This window comes from Filicampus tigris, chromosome 6 (genome assembly GCF_054856515.1).
Source record: "Filicampus tigris isolate MCC_2025a chromosome 6, RoL_Ftig_1.0, whole genome shotgun sequence".
Taxonomy (NCBI): Eukaryota; Metazoa; Chordata; class Actinopteri; order Syngnathiformes; family Syngnathidae; genus Filicampus; species Filicampus tigris.
Window position 1 is genome coordinate 14,312,410 of NC_141222.1, and position 23,768 is coordinate 14,336,177.

The 23,768-nt window shown below is 41.2% G+C and overlaps 2 protein-coding genes across 3 annotated transcripts; both read left to right on the forward strand.

Moving 5' to 3' along the window:
• Window positions 1-369: 369 nt before the first annotated feature.
• Window positions 370-6,296, forward strand: polg2 (polymerase (DNA directed), gamma 2, accessory subunit). Of its 2 annotated transcripts, none has more exons than XM_086033009.1 (8): window positions 370-1,853; window positions 2,059-2,161; window positions 3,164-3,269; window positions 3,360-3,545; window positions 4,283-4,420; window positions 4,510-4,590; window positions 4,667-4,767; window positions 5,986-6,296. In XM_086033009.1, the coding sequence occupies exons 1-8, from the start codon at window positions 1,376-1,378 to the stop codon at window positions 6,149-6,151; spliced, it is 1,359 nt and encodes a 452-aa protein (XP_085889135.1). In that variant the 5' UTR covers window positions 370-1,375; the 3' UTR covers window positions 6,152-6,296. The 2 variants fall into 2 exon arrangements, 1 of the variants encoding a protein (XP_085889135.1); XR_015087098.1 differs by having other exon boundaries at window positions 371-1,853; window positions 4,510-4,586; window positions 5,986-6,135.
• A 668-nt stretch (window positions 6,297-6,964) lies between these two features.
• srp68 (signal recognition particle 68) lies at window positions 6,965-20,386 on the forward strand. The gene is made up of 16 exons (XM_086034020.1): window positions 6,965-7,176; window positions 7,576-7,642; window positions 7,766-7,879; window positions 8,030-8,225; window positions 9,003-9,085; window positions 9,186-9,295; window positions 9,403-9,482; window positions 9,557-9,697; window positions 15,234-15,332; window positions 15,448-15,512; window positions 16,543-16,696; window positions 16,781-16,875; window positions 16,947-17,076; window positions 17,190-17,265; window positions 17,340-17,392; window positions 18,465-20,386. The coding sequence occupies exons 1-16, from the start codon at window positions 7,089-7,091 to the stop codon at window positions 18,690-18,692; spliced, it is 1,779 nt and encodes a 592-aa protein (XP_085890146.1). The 5' UTR covers window positions 6,965-7,088; the 3' UTR covers window positions 18,693-20,386.
• The last annotated feature ends 3,382 nt before the right edge of the window (window positions 20,387-23,768 follow it).

Below are 23,768 nucleotides of genomic sequence, written 5' to 3' on the forward strand. Positions count from 1 at the left end.
AAGTGTACATTAAGTGTACAAATTGCAGAATTGGGACACCGCGTGTGGTGTCATCGATTTATGCCCCTGCGCCAGCGAGCCTGGTGGCATGTGTTTTGGCAATTTTGCTGTTTAATATGTTAAAACTTCTGTAAAGTAGAAGTAAGTAAAACACGGGCTTGGTCTTCCAGTGGATGGGAGCTATGACCGACTGCATTATTTAGACTGCAGTATTTGCAGCTCCTGCACGATATGCGGCACATGCGCAGAAGGTTGCTAAACTAGGACAAAATAGTATGTAAACTGAGACTTTAAAACATCGCGTGAAATCACACATAGTGATGATAAACTTAACTATAATAGTTGGATACACTTGAAGAGAATTTTTTTTCGGTACAGACATTCCATTGCATTCGAGGAAGGTGGTAACTAATGAAGCAAACCTTGATTATTTCCGCAATTTATACGAATAAAGGAATATCTTATGTTCAAAGCATTTCATTAATTTCACCAAATAACTTAATGCAGGGAGATAATGGCAGCCTTATTATATGGCTGGATGAACCCTGACTATAAGAACCAAGCAACGACAGGAGGAGAAGAGAAATATTGAAGCTGCTGAATTACTTTTAAAATTGTCCAGTGAGGGAAGAGTATGTGATGATAACAGAGCTACATTTAGAAGACTTTCCACCTGAGGAATACCCAACTGAGTAGAGTCCCATTGTAAGAATAATACTGTATATCACAGCTTCAACACAGACATACACTGTCAGGCCAAGCCCCGAGACAACGGGTAAAAAAATTCATCCATTCATTATTCAAACCGCCGATGAAGTACTATAGCTGACAACTAAAAATATGCTCTTGAAGGAGCAACTGCAAGCACGCCCGGAGTCGTTCCATAACGATCACTGTCATACATGCTTCATTGTGACTGCTTAACATTGCAGCAAAGTCCTATTTCTTGAGTATCCAGTGGTCAGTGAGCTGTCGTACGTAAACAAACCCATAACCGTACAATAGATGGCGCCGTGGATAACGTACAATAGAAAAACAGGAAGTAGGATAAACACTTCCGGGTTTCAAGCAGCTTACCAATTTTAAATACAACGTGATAGTGCTCGTTTTTTTTTGTCTAAGACTAAAACAGGTATTTACGATAAAAAGGTTGAATAATGAATAAGTCCTGGAAGGTTCGAGACGAAAAACGAGCTTGTTAACAATGCTACCTGTCACCTTGCTTAGCTTTTTTTCCCCTCAATACCTTTCATGAGCTTTTGAAATAGATGCATGTCAACATTGGTGTATGTTTTGGTACGTTACCGGTCGGATTATATTTCCCCTGATGGAATCATCATTTTGACAGATTTGTCATTTTACTAGCTCGTTGCTCATGTTCAGCCACTTAGTAAAAAACGTCGTGCCAAAGTGTGCGTTCCGATGTACGCTCCGTGTTTGGCAACATCCAAGAGGACGCTGCGGTCCATCAACCGATTTGGATCATGCCAGGACTTTGTTGCAACTCTTTGTGGACAGACACTTTATCTCACCTGGACACGCCAACGTGGAGCTGTTTAAGCGTGGGACCATTTGCAATTACGGGCCACTGGGCACCGAGCTCAAGGAGAACGTGCTGCACCAGTGGTGGCGTTCGATAACTGGATCCAGAGATCAGGTGTTCGCGATTAACACGCTGAGCAGCAGCGGCACTCGCGATGCAGCTGGGGGACGATGGGGACACCTGATTGTCACAGAACCTGATTACGTCCAGAAAATACTAGAGGAGAAAGAGTTGAGTCGGGAGCAACTCGTAAGGAATGTCCACATGCTTCTGCAGACATCACCTTTGCTGAGAACCAGCCTCATTCACGGTAGCGCTCCAATCAATTTCTTATTAATATTTCCCCTTTAATATTCTTTGTATAAGTGAAGGGAAACTAGCTAAGTAAGAATTGCATGGCTCGATGTTACCATTGTTGTTTTTGTATTGTTTTTTTTTACTATGGAGATGACAAATAAACATATTGAGACTCTAATCTTGAATCAATTTGTTGTGTCCTCTGTTTATTTTCTAAGGAACTTTGGAGCAGTTCATCCCCATATTTGAGTTGGTGAACAGGAAGCTCCCATTTGGCATCGCTGAGACCGGTAGATGTTTCCAGTCCGCAAACGATGGCTGGTGAGGCTTCATCGACTCTCCAACATCCCAACATTGTGTGCCTTCTAGAGGGCCGCACTACACAAACAACTGAAAATCAATCTACAGCCATGGAAAAAAAATCATGCGACCTTTTCATGTCTGGTGCCACAAAAAGTGTACCAAGTGACCAAAAAACAAAAACAGAATGCCTAAAAGCACCACTTTTGGCTGTACAGTGCTATACATCTTGATGTAGGAACTTGTGGATGATTTTGGTCAAAAAAACGTTTAGAAAATACTTTGATCATCTCTTAAATTCAACTCTTATGTGTTGTTTTTGTTGTCATTAATATATTGGTCCAAACAAATGTACCTTTAGTTGTACTAGGCATTTAAAATGAACAGGAAACTGTAGAAACAATGGTGGTCTCATATTTGTTTTCATGTCTGGAAAGTGCAGATGGCCGAGACTAGAGCACTGTGAGATGAGCAACGGTTTCTGCAATCAGCAACGTGTGCTCTGACATGAGGCTCTGGACAGCCTTTTTTATTAAGAATCGACCACACAAGAACATGAATCTCTGTAGTTTTAATAAGTGGTGCAAGAGAAAACACAGACATAAATGAACGCAACCAACAACTCAATAACTTCAATGTGACATAAGATGATGAGACTTTGACATTATTTATTCTAGCGCGGTGGCACTTCCATTTTGAGTCGACGAGGGCATTCTCCCAACAAAAGTGGCGCGTCATCGTTAGCAGGCTACTTTCTGGTTAGAAGTGAGTTTTACACAAGAAGACTTTACAATTTGTATTTTACAACAATGGGAACGTTTCCATTGAAACTCAAATGGAAAAAGGGAAAATTAATTCTTCTATATCCACGTTTATCCAGTTCTTGATCGGTCATGTGATGTGCAGTCTTTATGCAATCCGGCTGACTAAATAACCAACAAACGAGCAGCAGAAATGTCATGCTTAGTGGAAGTAATCATTCTTAAATGTGCTGCTGTAATTCCAAGATGCTATTTCTGTCAGCCCAGCTGAAGTCACCCAGGCATCTCTTGTCTGGTTCTGCTCCCCTCGAACCTCCTCGCAATGGTTGGACCACTGGGCTCGACAGAGGCTCAAGTGGTGGAGAAAGGTGAGCAATTGATAGATAACTCCCAAAATGTGTTTTGGTTTTAATTGATGCCTTTATTTATTTGTATTTATGAATTTATTTTTGGGCCAGTTTGCCCTCTCTCCGTCAGACTTCAGCAGCAGTGACGTCCCTCAGGATGAACTAGAGGGGGTGGCGACACGCGGCGTGAAGATCTTCTACAAGTTCCCGTGGGGTCAGGAGCCCCTGGAGGTTCTGTGGAGCCGAGGAGATGGAGAATTGCTGCATATGCACAAAGGAGTCCGCTCCAAACTCCAGGTCAGGCACATCCACGCTGCTTTATGGCTTCTTGATGTGCTCTTTTTGTGTGAAGGAGTCCAAATAATTGCCACTTGACCTCCATAACAGTGATTCACTAACCTTTTTCAAATCCTGACTTCACTCAACTCAACTCATCTTTATTTGTATGAAATCTATATGAAATGTTATGAGCTATATACAGTATAATAAACGCAGGTTTAATTATTTATTTTTTATGTTTTTTGTCCATTTACATTACATATTTATTTTCAAGGCAACATATTTCTTTGTATTTGTCGGAGGGTAGCGGCCGGACGGGAAAAAAAGGGTCAAGTGCCCAGCTCTGCAATTAAGGAAAGAAAATAGAATGGTTTTCATTTAATAGTCGGTTGCGTTACATTCGACTTTTGGAGAATCATCCATGCGTATAAATGAGGGGGGGCACTCATGGTATGACAAAGGTTGGGAACCGCTCATTAAAGGGCATGGTTGAGGTAAAATCTCTCCCAGCTGACTTTGGGCGAGAAGCGATAGTATAAAACAATATGTTATTATACAGTATGTAATTATCTGTTCAACATTTATAACAAAGGATCGACCAGCTGACATTGACCACTTATGTTGTAATGAAGCGATGGCAATGACGTAACTAATGTGTAATCCTTTCAATACAAATGTCAGATCTGTTAAACGTACCCATCCCCCATCTATATAATCATTTGCTTGCATTGTTTGCCTTTCCAAATATCTTGTAGAGTCGAGATGGGCGCAAATCTATTCCGCACATAATTTCAATTACCGGGAACATTGACCGTGGTTTGTTGGCCTTTCTGTCCAACTCGGTGCAGCTGCACAGGAGAGAAGACACCAAACAAAAGCTACAGCAGAGAAAGGTAACACCGTCTGTAAAAGTATAATTCTTTTTTACAAGACTTTGGAAACATTTCTTTCATGTCTTCTTTCATCGTGTCACTTATTTCAGGTTCTGAAATTGCATCCATTGTTGGCTCCAGTCAAAGTGGCTTTAGGTATTGGCAGGGGAGCCACCATGGAGCTGAGGCAGGTTGGAGAAGCACTTTGATGATTTGTTTTCCTTTGCCCGAGTATCATTCGCCATTCACTGTGCTGATGGACTGTAGGTTTGTGAAGGCCTGCTGCAGGAGCTAAAGGAGGCCAAAATCTCTGCTTGGCCCGGATATCTTGAAACATCACCTATGCCAATGGAGCAGCTCAACTCCAAGTAAAAATGCTGATCACAAAGAAATAAATACACTACTAGAAAAAAGTTTGGGATATTCAGCTTTCTGGTGAAATTTCAGGATGAAGCTAAAATGCACTCCAACCTTGACTGGTGAACTTGATTGAACTTTTTCTAAACTTTTGAATGTTTAACTGTTCAGTATGCAGCCTGTTCGTGAGTTTCTAACAAGGAGCTTAATGGCAAAATTCACAACAGTTGCTTGGATCCTTGGAAATTTATTGACAAATTATACATTTCCAAGGACAGCCATCTCTATGCCTTTGGGTGACTTTTCCAGTTTCTATTGCAACCTCTCCGTGACACTCCAAGATCACCGGCCACTTCAATCTGTGGACATCAAGTTTAAAGCTTTGCAATGATGTGGTACTGTTGATCAATTGTTGGGCATCGTCGTGGTTTTATGACGTCAAAATGTGAACAGAACTGTTGAAATATCGATTCATATTAAACCAGGAAATGTATTGGTCACTTCATGGATAAAACATCTGTTGTGAATTTTGCCATTCAGATTCTTGTTGGAGAACAGTAAGTTGTGTAAAAAGTACTGAAACATTGAAGAGCTGGACATGCGCATTGAAAAGTTCACCTTTTGAAGAGGAAGTCAACTCAACCATTTTTTTCCAGAATATGTTCTATCCAGGCCCACTAGTTGAAACAAGGCATTCTGATTAATATTGCGTTGATTTAAGCAGCAAAATCTCGCCATCTCAGGGGCTGGCCATTTTGTCACTTCTGTCAACTGAAAACATCACAGTTGCTCAAGGCTCAGATAACGACCAATCATGGCTGAGCTTCAGAAAACAGGTGAGCTGTGATTGGTTGTTACCTGAGCCCTGAGCAACTGTGATGTCATTTTCAGTCGACAGATGCGATAAAATGGCCTCCCCCATGAGATGGCTAAAAAGGGTGCATTTTGCTGCTTAACTCATATTCCACAAACACAATATTAATCAGAATGACTTGTTTCAACTAGTGGGCTTGGATAGGACATATTCTGGAGAAAAAAAAAACGTTTGGGTTGACTTCCACTTTAAAGGTGAGAGTGCGTTTTTAGTTTCATCTAGAAATTTCACCTGAAAAAATACTATCCTACCTTTTTGTAAGTACTCTAGTGTATATTAGCATGTTTCACTCACTGTATTAACAAATTGCTTAATGAGTAGTAAACACACTTTGTGTGTATTTGATGCATTGTAGGTATGATGAGATGGGTGTGCTTTTTACTGCGGTGATCAGTGAGAACACGTTGGAGAGCGGCCTCCTGCAGATGCGCAGCAGAGACACCACCATCAAGGAGACCATGCACGTCTCGGAACTGAACAACTTCCTCTGCAGATATATTTCTGCTGCAGACAACATGTAAATTATTATTCATGCTCTAATTGAATGTCCGCTAAGTGTCTCGGTTTTGAATCATTCTTGGTACAAAACCATTTCCAAGGCTTGTTTTTTTTCCTGACACAGTACGTACGGTCAAGATGCTAATAAAAGGAGTACAGCAACATAAAGGAGGTTTTTGAACACATTTTGTCATTCAAGCCAGGGGCAGAGCCAGAACATGGCTCATGGGTGGGCCTGGACAAATCAGGGTGGGCATGAATATTTCTCTCGCTGAGCACAATCCTCCTCTCCCAACACATTCTATGTTCAAGTAAAATGATAAACTGAATAATATGAAGTTCAGATCTTCCTTAGACAACAACAATGATGCCATTCTTCTGTGCCCCTGAATTTCAGCTGTAGCTGTTGTGAAATGCGCTATATAGATAAAATTGTATTGTATTGTGTATGTTTCTCGTTTTCACATTGTAGCAGATTGAATTCGGTAATTGTCAACTTGTCCCTACGAATTTAACCCAATATACAATTATATATTTAATGCATGCCATCATCTGGTTAATAGGCGTTCATACATCATGTGACATTGATTTAACCAATGACAGCAGTGCATCACTTACAAAGTATCCAGTATTTGATATGGTTTTCCAATTTGCATTTGTGTGAAAAGCTGTAGCTGTAGCCCTTTTTTTATTTATTTTTATTTATTTATTTATTTATTTTTTAAGCAATATAAGCTTTGATAGCATACATTTCTTTAATTATACAAGTATATTTCATTTTCATCAGTCTGAGGGCTGAGGAAAAAAGAGGTACTTCTTCCGACTGATAGCGCAGACAGGGAAAACTCGCGAGATTTTCCGGACCGTCTTCTCCCCTCCCTGCAGCGTCATTGGTCCACTCGTGAACAGTTCAGCGTGTCTGCACTCTCTGGTTGGCCTCAGTTTTGCTAGCGTTTAGAAATGGCCACAGTCAAGCAAAACGAAGCAAAAGCTACTTCCTTGGACGAAAATAAGGAAAATTCACCGGGCGGAGGAATTGGACTTGAAAGTATCTTTTTGCAGCGTTGTATATCTATCTATGCCTGTTTTTAGCCTAATCAAGACTGCCAAGCTTCTGAAGCTAACCGTTAGCATATTAGCTACGTGTGTCCGAGGCTAGCGATGTTAGGCTACGTGTCACACTGAAGACTGTCACTGGCAGACATTTCAACTTTTCCCAGCTCGCCTTAAAATGTTTGAGGAAGTGTTATCCATTTAAGAAGTGATTTCGTGTGCGTGTGTGTTTTAGTGTGTTATTCGTGTTGCGGAGTACACGCGCATCATATTATATGGGAACACCAAACAGTTGTAAAATATTCTCGTAATGGTGGCTGCACGTGGACTGTATATAAATGAATGAAATATTCGTGCGTGTGTAACGCTAAGGTTCCTTATCTGTGAATCGCAGTTTTGCAAATTATCAAGGAGTCCCAGCAGCTGCACGGTCTCAGACATGGAGACTACCAAAGATACAGGTAAGCTCTTGTCTGGTTCTGGAGTAGTTAAATTATTATTTATGATAATTAAAAACCCTGTAAGATTAAACATAGGAACTTGTTACTCCTGCCATAAAGCTGCATCTACCTGCTCTTTTGCAGGGGCTACTGTTCTCGTAGACTGCGTCGTCTACGCAAGACTCTTGGATTTAAGATGGGGAACCGACATAAATTTGTTGGGAAAAAAATAACTGTCGAGATGCTTTCAGACAGCAGGTAAGGAATGTCACAAAGGCTGGACCCTCAAAGCATTGTGGTAAATAAATGATAATTTTGGTGAAAATGAAATGGCACTCTTGGATCTAGATCTAGGTAATGGCTTATTGATACCCAAGGGCTGATGCAACTTGTTTTTCCCTTTTTTAGGTACTTGCTGCTGGTTTTGATGGAAGCAGAGCGTGCATGGAGTTACGCCATGCAGCTGAAGCAGGAGGCCAACACGGAGCCGCGTAAGCGTTTCCACCTGCTGGCACGGCTACGCAAAGCTGCCAAACACAGTGAGAAGCTGGAGAAGCTGTGCGAGAGCCCCTCTGTAGATGCAAAGACCAAACTGGAAGCGCAGGTACTCTCAAGCCATTACAGATAGCGCCGTGTGTAGGCCTATCATGATAGCATTGTTCAGGACAATATGTTTTCCAAGCAACTATCAAAATAAACCAAAGCATTGTTGTTGGGTTTTTTAAAAATGTCACTGGCACTGATAGTGATGATGTTAGGGCGGCATAGCTCAGTGGTAGAGCTGTCGTCTCCTCGCCATTGCGACCATTTTGAAGTATCCTTGAGTAAGATACAAACCTCCCCCAGTTGCTCCTGATGCTGTATCATCAGTAGGTAAATGAGGTACAGTGTGAAGCTCTTTGAGTAACGAAGGTAGAAAAGCGCTATACAAGTCACAGCCCATTTACTATATTAAAGCAAAAATAATGAACGTACATCCTTTTGAAAGGGGGAGTCAAGTCACAACATTTCTTGACAATATGTTTTATGCACCCCAAAACAACCAAGGTATTCTGATTGATATTGCATTTGTGGAATATGAGTTGAGCAGAAACTTGTAAAACTTGCAGATGTCTTACCCCCATAGTGCGTTTCTTTCATTGGTTTATAAATCATTTCAATAATTTCCCCAGTTTTTGTTCCATAAAATAACGATAGTGTATTAAAATCCTATTGATCCTATTCTTACAAAATGTAAAACTTTCCCTCTTTTATATACCTGTCAAAATAGATTCTTTGTGTAGTTTTTTTTAATTGAATAATATTTGCCCTCTGTGGTTCAGCATATTGCTTCTCCTTATTGTACTGACTCACAGATGTTGCATCCTGTTTTTAACTGCAGGCCTACACCTCATACCTGACTGGCATGGTAGAGTTTGAACTGCAGAAGTGGAAGTGTGCCATGGAGGCCTTCAACAAGTGCAAGTGAGCCACTTTTCACACATTTTTTCATTCTAATGTTCAGTTATTCAATGTGTTCCTTTTGTCACAGTCAAGGAATACAATAATTCTATTTTTATTTCAGGACCATCTATGAGAAGTTGGCAAGTGCATTCACCGATGAGCTGGAAGCGCTGTATCGCCAGCGTGTGGACGAAATATCACCTAACATCCGATACTGTGCTTACAATATAGGTTAGAGTGGTTGACAATAGTAAAAATAACTAACTGATTGCATTTTTAAACTGTAATCATCACACCTCTTGTCTTTTCCCCTCACTCATGGTTTTGCCATCTGACAGGTGACCAGAATGCCATTAATGACTTGATGCAGATGAGACTGACAGGAGGAGGTGGAGGCATGATGGCTGAGAAACTGGAGGTGAGAACATAGATGTTGCTCATCAACAAAAGAATCCTTGCTCTCAAATTTACCAACGGTCGTTGCTCTTCCAGACCCTGATCACTCAGGCAAGAACCAAGCAGGCAGCCACCATGAGTGAGGTAGAGTGGCGCGGGAGGAGTGTGCCCGTCAAAATCGACAAGGCCCGCATCTTCCTGTTGGGTCTAGCAGACAACGAGGCCGCCATTGCTCAGGTCAGTACCGCTCAGGCTCGTAATCATTCTGGAATTTTCATTATGCAGGGTGCCCACAAAGACTGGATACATAGGGGATATTGCTGGTTTATTTAAATCGATCCAATTATGCATGTAAATCATCACAAACAATTTTTAAATTTTGTTAGTTTTAATTAGTTTTCAGAGAGTGTTTATTTTTTATTACTGGTAAAAAGTTGGAGTTTTTTCCCCCCCGAAAATGCTTGGTTTTAATTTAGTTTAGTTACTTAGCTAGTTTTCTTGTAAATTTTTCTATATTTCGTGTGTGCTAGATTTTTTAAAAAGCGTCATGCAAACTATTGTTTAGTATAAAAACTTAATCAAAATATTATTAAAAAAAACCCCAAATATTTAAAAAAACAACCATCCACAAATGAAATACACATATTGTATCGCCGTACACAGACTTTGAAGTACAATAAGTCCAGTGCATAATACTGCTTCTAACGTTAGATGCATCACAAGTGTAAGTTCTTAAAGGGGCGGTGGTGGCCGGGATGGCCAAGTTTTCACTAACAGGTTCATTTTATATATTTTTTGATCTGGAAAATGAAAAGAGTTGTCATTTTCTATTTTATCAATATATTTGGGAGAAATTAGGAAATAAGTAGCTCCATGAATAACGGCCCTTGATAATGAGAACAATGGCCGCACCCCTTACCGTTCTATCCATGTTCGTCGGAGTCACGGGAGGAACCGATTCCAAACTCTCAATTGGAAATCATTGTACTTTAATTGCTTATAACATCCAAAAATGGCGAACAATTGGCACCAAAATTTATGTGGACATCCCTACTAATGCCCATTTCAACATATCAAAAGGATTAACCTCTCCGTGGCTGATTTATATGAGAATGAGGAAACTGTGGAAGTGAGCTGAGCTACATAGATTTAGGCTGGGATGAGCGCACACTGCCTCTTTGCTTAAAAAAAAAAAAAAAAAACACTGCTTTTTTGCTGATCACGGTTAGGACAGGCGAGGCATGAAACACCAGTCAGGATATTTACAGAGACTGAAGTGGGAATGAGTAGACGTGCACATTTATTTGGATGAGTAATGGCCCCAGTTTTTCGACCTACATCACGCCATCCAATTTGGAACGTGAACATCCGAAATGGTACGTTCCAATGCGGCCACACTCGGCTGTGCAGTCAGCCTCGCTGGAACCTTTTGTTCGCTGAACATTGACGCTTGTTCAATGAAGGGCTTACCTCACTCTATGGCGGCTGCAAGCGGTGTCGGACAACGCACGCGACTGCTTGGATGGCAACCTCGCGACATGAAGATCGACGCAGGCTGGACGCAGAGTAAGGAGCTAATGTTGTTGTGCTAACACCTTTAGTTTTAACGACTTGAAGCTAGTTGTTGCTATTAGCCGTCCCACTATCCTACCTTTAGCCGGGGAGGGAAAAGGGGGGGCTTAAAGATGATCCACAAAAAAGTAGAAACAAAGAGTAAAAGTGGAATGGTGAAACATAGAACAGGAAATGGACCTTACTGCAACGTAGAAACAGGTCTTGATGCTCAGTAGCAGATGTGAAATGAAATGAATTAATAATAAATGACACACATAAATGAGCAGAGCTGGACATTTTACTAAAAATTGAGCGTCTGTTATTTGTCATCCGTCTAAAGCGTAGGTACCCTTCGTCGTCCGTCATTAGCGTTATTCCGATGGAAAAAAAATAATTCCCGCCTATAGGCCGGTCCGCCTGATTTTAAATGGCCTTCCGTCAGCATTTCTAAACTTTGCCGTGTGCGGGGGCCCTCCCATCAGCTCACTGATTGGATGGTTGATTCTCCTAGGAGGGCCACCAATCAGAAACAAACAGCGCAGGGCAGAGCTCTATATCAGCAGCATGTGTGTTCCCAGTCAGACAAGCTGCTCGAAGGCACAGAGCTACATTTCCAGATTGCAGTGAGACAAGTGGAGTGCTCATTGAAGACACACTACATTTCCAGAATGTGGTACTCGGTGCACACACAAGGCGCATACGGGCGATGAAGAACAATAGTGAGATGTTGTTGCTTGGGGACCCCCCCGGCTGATATTTGAACAGAGAGTGACTCACTGCTTTCACAGCCTGGTCCATCTCTCAAATCTGTCCCCGAAGCATCAATAACTCACTATTGTTCCTCGCCGCGGCCATCAGTCTCACCGCGAAAAATAGACTAGAGACGGACTACAGACGAAAGACGGACTAAATACACGGGCTTCCGACTATGCTTCTTAGTCCGACTATTTTTTTTAAAATTCCGTCAGCAGTCAGGAAAATGGGCGTCCGTCATAGGCGGATAGATGGACCTGTCCGTCAAATAGACAGAATGCCCAGCTATGTAAATGAGTGTTAAAACCAAGATTTTAAATGGTTGAATGAAAGTTAACAATTTTAATTAAGAATTTGTTGTATTTTACAAATGATTTAAAAAGGATAGTATGATATTTCGTAAAATACTTTCATCGCTCGTGTCTTAACGGTTACAAAATGTCACAACGCACACAGGTCAAGCAGAACCGCTGCACTTTTATTGGTCCCACTGGCACCTCCGAGAGGTGGGGATAGGTGATTGACCAGCCAATCAGGAACGAGCGTGAAACTAGTCCACCAATCAGGAACGAGCCTAAAACCAGTCCACCTATCAGGGGAATGAGTTCTTAGAGCCGGATTTGCATGATGGGGATGTCAGGTGCTACACCAGGGGTGCCCAAGTCCGGTCCTCAAGAGCCCCTATTTCGCCTGTTTTCAGTGTATCCCTACTCCAACACGCTTGATTCAAATGATCAGCTCATCAGTGATGTTTGCAAAAGCCTGAAAACGACCCTGATGATTTGAATCGGGTGTGTTGGAATGGGATACACCAAAAACAGGCTGGGGGATAGGGCCTATTGAGGACCGGACTGGGGCACCCCAGTGCTACACTAATTGATGAAGTCGGGGGACAGCAGCCAACCAGCAATGGAAGTGAAACCAGTCCACCAATCAGTAAAGGGCTATCGAGCAGATGCTGTGCCAATTCCAGCAACACCTTTAAAACGCCACTTGGTGACATCGTCATCACTGTAAAAGCCTTCCTGTTCCCCCTTTATTACATGTCTGTTAGGTGTCTTCAAAGGATAAGCACTTTAACATTATTACATTACATTCTTAACATTTAACAACTATTTTGTTAGCTTCTACTTTAGATAATTTCTTAATATACTTGATAAATAATGAAAGTATGCTTGAACAGCTAATACTTTATTTAAAATGGTGATAGTTTGAGCTTTGAATAAATTACAGTGCATTCATTTATTTAGGGAAATTTATATGGAATTAGACCAACTTGGAAGTCAACCAGCATCAGTTCCACTATAGTCTGCGACACTTTCTTGTCTTTGCGTGTTTGTCATTTGTGTGAAAGTTTCTGGGTGTAATTTACCAAACGTTCAAAGGGTGTCATTGTCCTCTTTCCAGTCTCCCATGGCCAATCGGAGCCACCTCCAGTCATTCCTGTGGGTTTTGTCGCAAGCACTTCTCGTGGGCACTCCCATCACGCCCTGTGGCATTCAGCCCCGCGCTTCGTACAACTACATTCTGAGCATATCAGTACACACGTAAATGCAGGACAACACCCAGTTTGTGCGTGATGGCATAATAGTACTGCCATTTACTTTAAATACTTAAGATCTGACTTACGATCCAGGCAGAATTTTTTTTTTTTCCTTCTTCTTATGGCACGCTAGGTATAGACGCAAGAGTCGGAGGATCTCAAGTTTTGTCTTTGACACACAGTCGCCACCAGCCCAGCCCGTATGTGCTACGTGGAGTGACGAGCCACGTTGTATGTCAGTCTGCATGCATGCAGCCCTCCTTCCCAACCACAGAGAATGTAGATCCGGTGGAGCCGGTTCCGCTGGGTGTAGCAAGGTGTTGGTACGCAAGTGAGGGACTTTAAATACCATCATCACCCCTGAGGTGCACCTCTCATCTCCCTCATCACTTCTAATTGCAAAGAATGTCATTTATTTGACTGCTTTTTAAAAACACTTCAAACCGAAGTACGGATCAGGTGCATTTGCTGACCTTCACTTCTTTCTGTCAAGTAATACATGGCATGTTTTTGATTTGATAGTTGCATAGATATAATGCAAGGGTTTGTGGTTGCGTTGTTGTAAGGTGAAGAACAACGTGTCATTGATAATGACTTGAACTCTACAACAGTAGAGCGCAGGAATGCATCAGTAGCCGGCTGGGCCACATACCTCCATCTCCTTCTCACCTTCATCACCAACTATGCATTCTTGCTTGGAGTCTCGCACTTTAAACTGCTTGAGTTTAAGAAGCCTTGGTGTGGTTGGATTTGGAGTTTGCCACTTTGGTGTTGAGCAACACGCGCGCGTTAGAGCTGAGCATTTGCCTCCCAAATTCCAGCGCTTGTGAAGGCATTTGTCCTGATTCATTCAGTTTGTTTAACCCAAAGGCACGGCCTTTGAAAATGTCAGCACTTGTGGACATGAATTGAAATGGTCTTGTAATGTACATCAAATATTTTCTGTGCGCAATAACTTATATCAATGTGTATCCTTTATAAAGTTGGACAAAAAGTCGGACAAAATATAAAAACTGCAAAATTGTGTCTGTTAAGGTGCAGGCACTAAATACAACATCTGAACATTTTTCGTTGGTACTGATTTATAAGTTGCACATATTACACAATTCAAATAAGAGATAATTACTATCGTATTAATTTACGTGAAGCACCTGTGCAGCAGCTCGATTGCTTGTTTTGGAGAAATATTATTCAGTTTTCAACAAACGCATATTGTCAAATTACTACACAGTCTATGCATCTCAATGTAAAAAAAAAAAAAAAAATGAACACCCAAAAAGGTAGTATCACAGTCATAGTATGAAACAATAAACATAATCATGAATGGCTTATTCAATAAACACTTCCAAACTTGACAAACATCCTTTCACACTTGCACATTCACACAAAACGATTTTTTTTTTTTTAAATGGCCAGGTTTATCACCTTCAACTTGGAAGGCTACATGGTAGGCATTACATCACATTTTCAACATGATCGGGGTGCGCATTTCAGCAGAGCACATGCTTCAGTGTGTGGGGATTTGATTTAAAAAAAAAAAAAAAAAAGAAAAATGAATGCTTTAACATGGAGCTTTTTGAAACGATTTTGTTAAGAGAAGCTAAAAATTAATGAGAACATGATGCTCCTGGGATTTGGAAAATCGGGGGTGAAGTTGGGGGATAAAATGTTGCGGTTATGGTCCAAAGTTCCCAGCAATAAAATAATGTAATTGTGTCACCAAATGTGTAATCCTCTTCAGAAAGTATTTTGAGGCATCGTCCACATACTAAAATAGATGCACGTCATCTGTCACCTCGCCGTGAAAATGCAATCCAGGCAAAGGAAACATCAGTTCTAACAAAGTGTAGATCCAGCCTCCTGTTTTTTGCCACTGGATTCTGCATTGCTTTGAGTCTAATCTCCTCTTGTTGCCTCTCGAAGGCAGCCAATGAGGAGACCAAAGAACATCTGTATGAGACCCTGCTGGCCGAGTGCCGCGACACCATCCAAGCGGTGCGGGAGGAGCTCAAGACTGAGGCGGTACGATCATTTCACTTTAATAGTAGCGTCTGAAAAGTCAATAACTAACTATTTATGACTAAATAACAGATAAACAAACGAATACATTTCTTGTTTATATTACTTGTGCTTGTAGAAGCAGCGAGAGAGAAGCTCTGATGCTGAGAATGGAAAAGTGTCCAATATGCAGTTCCTGCACAGGTAGTTTTTGTTTTCATTGTGATCTACTGTACCTATTTATTGACGCAGCCACTGTTTCGGTGTTGCTATATTCAAGTTCCACCTTTTTTGCGTGCAATCCATCAGTAGTTTTCTCTAGTGTATGTTATACGGGAAAGGGAGTTTCTTGATTGTGGTTCACACGAACATGTGAAGGTGGAATAGCGATTGCTGCATAAATAGCGTGACAAAAGCAGTGACACGGCGTGTAGGTTGCTCATCTCTTAAACAAGGAGGGTAAATCGGGTGTTCTGTGTTTCTCTATGAGCACAATAGCTTTTAATCCTCTGTCATCATCCCTCTTAGTAGTTTTTAACTGTCACTTGTCTTCATGTTCCAGTCTTGAATTCCATTGTACACAAGTAAACATTCCCTGGCGACCAATCAACAGACAGCTGCGTGTCTTGCGCCACTCTACACTTGGAAACAGGACAGTAAAAACGCCAAACCGTCCCCCAAAGATCGGATCGCATCGATCGGATACTTATGAAACATTTCCAATGGGAATGCAGTAGTAAATGCACAACCGGTGGTCCTTGGTTTATGGAGGTCCCACCACGCATCTCCATGGCAACGAGACAATGTGTTGGACTGGTAACAGAGGACACAGACTCATGCACACACAGTCCTGTCTATCAGCGCCTTTTGTCGGCGTTGCCCCTCAGCTCCTCTCCCTTCCTTTGTCACACCTCAGCTGGAGATGGAACGTGGTGGCGCCTTCATGACCCGCTCGCTTCATCTGAGCTGTAGGATCGGAACTCCGTCGTAACGCAAGCACTGCCTGTCATATCCCGTAGAGGAATCATTTTGATAAACCAGTATCACTATTGTAAGACTTGAATTTTCCACTGCCCCAAAACAACGCTGCGGTCGAGTCCGAGCTTTGACTACATGACCTCATTATTTTGCTCATCAGATGATGACAAATACATTGAGAGTGACGTTTGAATCATGAGCATAAGATGTGTTGAGAAGTCAAATGTTTGCTGAGGCTGCCCGTGTCGCTTGCCAGCTACCTGAGCTACATCAAGCTGTGCACGCTGGTGAAGAGGAACGAGAGCATGGCGCACACGCTGCAGGCCAAGCTGAAGGAGCCCGAGGGGGACGAGAATAAGAGGGGCCCCCGTCCGCAGGACCTCATCCGCCTCTATGACATCATCCTCCAGGCAAGTGTGTGGACATGGAACATAAGCACTGTGTCTGTCCACCAAACAAGAAATCTGTAACCCTTCTCTCCGGTGTCCCCACAGAGTCTGGCTGAACTCTCGTCCCTGCAGGGCCTGGAGGATGACCACACCTTCCAGAAAGAGGTGTCCCTCAAGACGCTGGCCTACAAAGCCTACAGGTCAGCCATTGCACACGTGTGACGAAGGCAGCGCATCCCTTCATTATTTACGGTGTTTGTTTCCCTTGTAGGTGTTTCTACATTGCCCAGTCTTATGTTCTGGTGAAGAAGTGGAGCGAGGCTCTGGTGCTCTATGAGAGGGTGCTCAAGTATGCCAAGGAGGTGCAGTCGAAGGCCAAGAGCATGAGCAACAGCCTTAAGGTTGGGAGCGACAATGTTTTGCTCGTATAGCCTCAGTATGCGCATGCACTACCGTTGGAAGCTTCCATGGAGGCTTTGTGTTTTAGCATTGACGTAGTCTGTGATTTCGACAGGATCTACCTGATGTTCAGGAGCTCATTGCTAAAGTCAATGCAGAAAAATACTCTCTTCAAGCGGCAGCCATTTTAGGTGAAGACTTTTAAAGCTGCACACTTTTTTGCTGCCTGAGGGAACAAAACTGACAATATGCTTGTTTGATTCAGACACTGGCGAGACTGTTGATGTTCCCACTCCGCAGCCCATCAAGGACAACACGGTAAGAGGGAACAACTTAGTCCAAATGTACAGTATGTGCAGGTATTTTTGAAACATTCGGTCTAAAAAGGCAACAGGAACCAATGCGGTCAAAATTGGTTAATTCAAATCTTTCGTTTTTTTATTCAGTTATCTGTAAATAATTTGTTTATTGTAAATAATGAAATACTAATATTCTTCAAATAAACAATTGTCACCTTCCTAAAATAATGGCCCAAGTCATTTTACCCTTTTTTTCCCCTGAAAACACAAAAAAACTGAAACAAAATACTGATTACATTATATTTATGAATAATTTCATTTCAGGGCTAGAATTGAATGTCCTGTTTAACGAAGGATGTAGCCAAGGCTTAGACTTAAACCATTATTAAAAGAGGGTGACAGAACACATTTTATTTTTACAATTATTATTATTTTTTTAAAACACACATTTACGAGTGACTTGGCTGCGCGTGGGCTGTATCATATTCTGGTATGAGCAAAAATGAGCAATAAATGAATATGTATTACAATAAACTGCTAGATGCATTATACATAAATGCAAATTAACCATGAATTAACATGATAGACATTTTATCGACTTGAATTACAGTTGCTCACTTACAGGTGCTAAACACTTTGACTTGCAGTCTTTTAAGCATACACGATGACAACTTCACAAAATTTGACCGGACAAGTGTGGCGTATACAAAAGTCAGTAAACCTCGCAAACAAATCTGTGGCTTTCTCACTTCAACTTCACATGTTTCGTAAAACAGTGATTATGTGGACATGCGCACTGCGCTTCTTAAACACTGACCTGATCGAGACACTATATCCATCTTATTCCTACGCCCCATGAGCCTTTGCGTGAATTTTCTGTATGCGACTTTCGGTGTCTACTGAAACCTGGTTGCGCAATTCCATTTTTCTTTTTAAGCACAAACATAGGCCGTGTACGTGCTATGGAAACACCCATGTAGAGTATTATGGGTTTCAAACAATCCCTGCATTTCTGTGGACACGTCCCAAGAAGTGCTTTCTGCGAATGAGTCGATTGTCGCCACGGTAACGGTGTCCTCGTCACCCTCCAGCCTTTGTGCGACCGCTTGGAGACGTTCCGCCTGGACCCGTCCCTCGTGGGGAAGCATCCCAACCTGGTCCACTTCCCGCCCGACTTCCAGCCAATCCCTTGCAAGCCTCTCTTCTTTGACCTGGCTCTCAACCACGTGGCCTTCCCGCCCCTGGACGACAAAGTGGAGCAGAAGGTCAAGAGCGGCCTAACCGGCTACATCAAGGGCATCTTTGGATTCGGCAGCTAGAGCGTGAAGAAGAAAAAGCCTGCCTGGTGTCACTTGTTCGAATCATCTTTCTTGAATGGTTACTTTCAGTGCCTCCTTGCGAGACAAGCGGATGAGTTTTGGAGAAAGGAATGTCATGAAATCCACCTGTCACCTTTTTAATCACTTGCCATGGTTAAACCGGTTACCATGTCTTATTTACACCCATGTTGTTGTTTTGTCCCCAGAGCGTTTGTAGACTTTTTTTTCTTTTCTTTCAGAAAGCCACTTTGAAACCATACACTTCATGAAACAGCAGTAATCATGTGACGTCAAACAACTCATTTGTTCCGCCCTGATTTTTAATTTTTTTTTGTTTTCTTTTTTCTCATTTGTCAGAGTTCAAATGTAATCACTGCAGAAAAGCCAACTGGTTTAGGCGATCAGTGTACCGGTTAAAAAGCACAAGACGGCCAGTTGCTTCTCGATACATAGACGGTGGTCAAGTCAAGTGCAATGGGGCGTCCTCTCGGAATTTAGGCGAGCTCATAGGGAAGAATATTGAGACAAAAGGTGCGTTCCAAAAATCCATCATGGGCCCGCTCTGCTACACTCCAGACCGTTTTGAAACGCAGAGCGGTGTTGGAATGTAAGGGACAACTGGCACCCTCCGAGGAAAGTTAGGGCATCAGATTGAATTTTTGAACACACCCAAGGTTCACTCTTATTGTTTTGCACTGTGGCCATTTTAAAAGAAAGAAAGAAAAAAAAAAAAGGCGCTGGATAGTCGAGTCTTTTGATTAGCGATTCACTAATCTTCCGCTGTGTCTTGCTGTGGGATACTGAGATGAAGGTCTAACTGTTTCAATGTTTCCAAATGGCTACATTTTTAGTGTTTCACATAAATGAGTCCACCCATCAGATTCTGGTAACTTTTATATTTTCATGGAACGACGACAAAATATTAAGAACAATGTGACAGGTGTACACCCCTTTTTCCCCCCTTAAGCATACGTCTGCAGCCTGATGACCATGTTGGAGTCATGTTTTTGTTTTTTAAATCACAACTATTGTCCATGTCCCTGGAAATATTGTACTGTGCAGAGGTCTTAGGCAGGCACTAGATTTGTTGTTTTGTTGGCCCTTTTCGCAGCACAGTGAGCCTTGCATTTGTTTGGAAAAGTTTAAGACTCTGCTGAATGAACTCGATGAATTTCAGCTACACATGATTAAACAACAAATCTAATTCCGATCCCTAAGACTTTTCCACAGTACTGTACGCCTTAAGAGAATATACTGTTTGATATTTTATTAATTAACCGCTGATCTGTTATTTACATTTACAATCGAGGGGGGGGGAACTCCAATTCGTATCGTAGTTAGTAAATACAGTATTTGTATGTCAAACAGTTACAGGCGATAGATATTTAAACAATCAAATGAAAAACAGTTTGCGCCGCGTTAACTGAGGGTGCCTTGTGCTGCGTCATGACGTATTCTAGGCCACTACGTTAACTAGTCTTTTGTGTGTTCTTTGTAACCTGTAAATGTCAAATGTTGCAACCATAAACCGAGGAGCCACTGTATTTTTCTGTCGCCTGAGTTCATTTCCCATGTCCCCGCCCCTCCACCTGCTTGTCATTTTAGAAAAGATTTGTTCCAAACGAGTAGTTGTTCAGAGGTGAAAGAAATAAGATGGGTGATCGAAGACATAATTAAAATATATTTGCACCAACTGTTTGCTTTAGTTCATCTATATTCAGCAGCATCGTGTTCTTGGGGTTAGATTGTGACTGTAAAGTGTGTATTTACAAATTTTCTGAACAGTTGTAGCTTTGTGGGTGTGTGCAGTGTGTGGAATGCCTCAGCTGGGTGTGGATGTGTGTAGGTTTGTTGTATACATCATAGCTTGCATTAAGCGCAGAGGCGTGTTTGTCGCACGCCGACAAACTGCGGTCTTTATTGCAATTTTTTTACATCATGGTGGACCAACCAGAGCTTCCTTTTGGAAGCATGTCAATGTTTCATGTCTCACGTACCTTCTTCACACATTCCAGCGGCATGCAGAATGTGCCCTGCCTGGATAGCGCAATCACGGGCCGGATGAGGTGGAGATAAGGATTCTTGCATGTCATGCTGAATGAGTTGAGATACCGCATCACTCGGGATACTCTCGTCTTCTCAAAATGCTTTCATAGCCCTTTAATCGTTCAGCTCAACCACACCTTCCAAGTATGTATAGTATAAACCGTTATCGTAATCAAGTTTGAGGTAAAAGCATAAATAAGCTTTTCCTAGGTCACAGACATTCATTTTAAAACTTTGAAAAAGATTTGTCTGTTTATATCACAAAACTTGGCATTTGAACAGGGGTGTGCAGACTTTCTATATCCACTGTATATTAGTGATGAAGGAAAAGTGATTTTTACAGTGTACTAATTTCTTTAATTGAAAAAGTATCTTTTAAAAATTAAAATTTTTTGATAAAAAAAAGGGACCGACCGTGTTTGTGTGTGTATATTTATATATATATATGTATATGTGTATATATATATGTGTATATGTATATATATGTGTATATGTATATATCTATACATATGTGTAAATGTATACATGTGTATATGTATACATGTGCGCATATGTGTATATGTATACATGTGCGCATATGTGTATATGTATACATGTGCGCATATGTGTATATGTATACATGTGCGCATATGTATATATGTATACATGTGGGCTTATGTATATATGTATACATGTGCGCATATGTATATATGTATACATGTGCGCATATGTATATATGTATACATGTGGGCATATGTATATATGTATACATGTGGGCATATGTATATATGTATACATGTGCGCATATGTATACATGTGCGCATATGTATACATGTGCGCATATGTATACATGTGCGCATATGTATACATGTGCGCATATGTATACATGTGCGCATATGTATACATGTGCGCATATGTATACATGTGCGCATATGTATATATGTATACATGTGCGCATATGTATACGTGTATACATGTGCGCATATGTATATGTGTATACATATGTGTATATGTATATGTGTATACATATGTGTATATATATATATGTGTATACATATTTGTATATATATATGTGTATACATATGTGTATATATATATATGTGTATACATATGTGTATGTATATATGTATATATACCTGTGTATATACATCCATCCATCCATTATCTATACCGCTTATCCTCACAAGGGTCTCGGGGCGTGCTGGAGCCTATCCCAGCTGTCTTTGGACAGTAGGCGGGGGACACCCTGAACTGGTTGCCAGCCAATCGCAGGGCACACAGAGACAAACATCAGCACTCACAATCACACCTAGGGCCAATTTAGAGTATCCAATCAACTTACCATGCATGTTTTTGGAATGTGGGAGGAAACCGGAGTACCCGGAGGAAACACACGCAGGCACGGGGAGAACATGCAAACTCCACACAGGGAGGCCGGAGCCGGGATCGAACCCACGACCTCTGAACTGTGAGGCGGACGTGCTAACCAGTCGACCACCGTGCCTATATATATATACATATATATATATATATATATGTGTGTATATATATATGTATACATGTGTATATATATATATATGTATACATGTTTGTGTGTATATATATATATATATATATATATATATATATATATAATTAGGGCTGTCAAATTGAAAGCATTAACTAAGCATTAATTTGAATTTTATAAAGTACAAAAAAATTAACTCGTTTAACTCAGTTTTATTTGTGTAATTGTGACTGTGCTTGTGCTCTGCTGCTCAGCTGCAAGTTAAGTTGCTCTACTGCATTCCTTTTATTGTTTCTGTGTTTTCTTCACCGAGACCAATGACTCAGATTCCTTTAGGATGGGATTTTGCAAACTATGAGTCGTCCTTAATGATTACTCAAAGACTTCAACCGTGCATTACATATGAAGGCCTTATGTAATCAAATCATTGTCTTCCATGCCAGGTTGCATACACTTTACATTCTTTGGATTGGTGCGTGATAAGAGTTTTAACATGGTCATTAACTCTCATTGAGACACTTAGAAATTAAATTATTGTTGTTACTATATTGTTATCATTATTATTATAACATTTTGAAAATATGCCTCCAAAGTCAAACAGCAAATGTTGCTTTGCGAGTTTCTGCAACATGAACTCCACGTGTTTTCTTTTTCTTTTATTTCTTCTTACAATGTCAGCAGAGAAAGGTAGCCGTGATGGCAAAGAGAAAGAAAAATATTTTGTGAGTTTCTCTTGACTGCACTGCTTCCAGTATGGGTGGACGTTCAATTGCTTTTGTGCAGTCCAATTTCAGCCTCTACCTGCTGCATTGTCAACCTAATCAAAGGTGCCTAGGGTAGGGCCGGAGTGGGACTCCTTTTCAACCCTGGAGTTTATGACTCAGACCGACCGGCCCACTTAGTTCACAATGTTTTAATGAAGAGATACAATGTTACTCCCATTAGTGTATCAACCCGTCAGTGCTCCTACTGTATTCGAAATTGAGTCACACCATTGCCATTGCTCTACTTAGGGGACTGATGCTAACTCTAGGATCACATGGAGTCTTTCCCAGAATGCTTTGTTGCTCTTACAAATAACACCTGCGACTGTGCTATACCTCTTAAATGCTTTATTTTCTACAGACAGGGTATAATATAGTTACAGTGGTGTTGTTTGTTATTGTGTGTTCAGTTATTACAACTGGTGACACCCGTAGCAACAAAGATAGTGCGGTCAATGGAATACAATATGAAATGTAATGGCCTGCCTGGGAGTGTTATGAGTACATTCTGCTCGAGAAGGCTGTAATAGATTTAGAGATCACAAATGTACTTCATTTGCTGATTTCAAAACGGATCCGCAGGCCTGAGGAAATTAATGTGCAGGCCGGGAATAGCGACTGAACAGCTGAGACTGATAATTGTGAATCTCCAAAGTTGTTTTGAGTAACAGTATTGGCTTTATATTTGACTTTAATTTAATCCCACTTGAAACATGAAACATATATTGTGGAAATTTGTGGCGATAGTAGTAATTCAGCCATGTAGACTCTTCATTTATT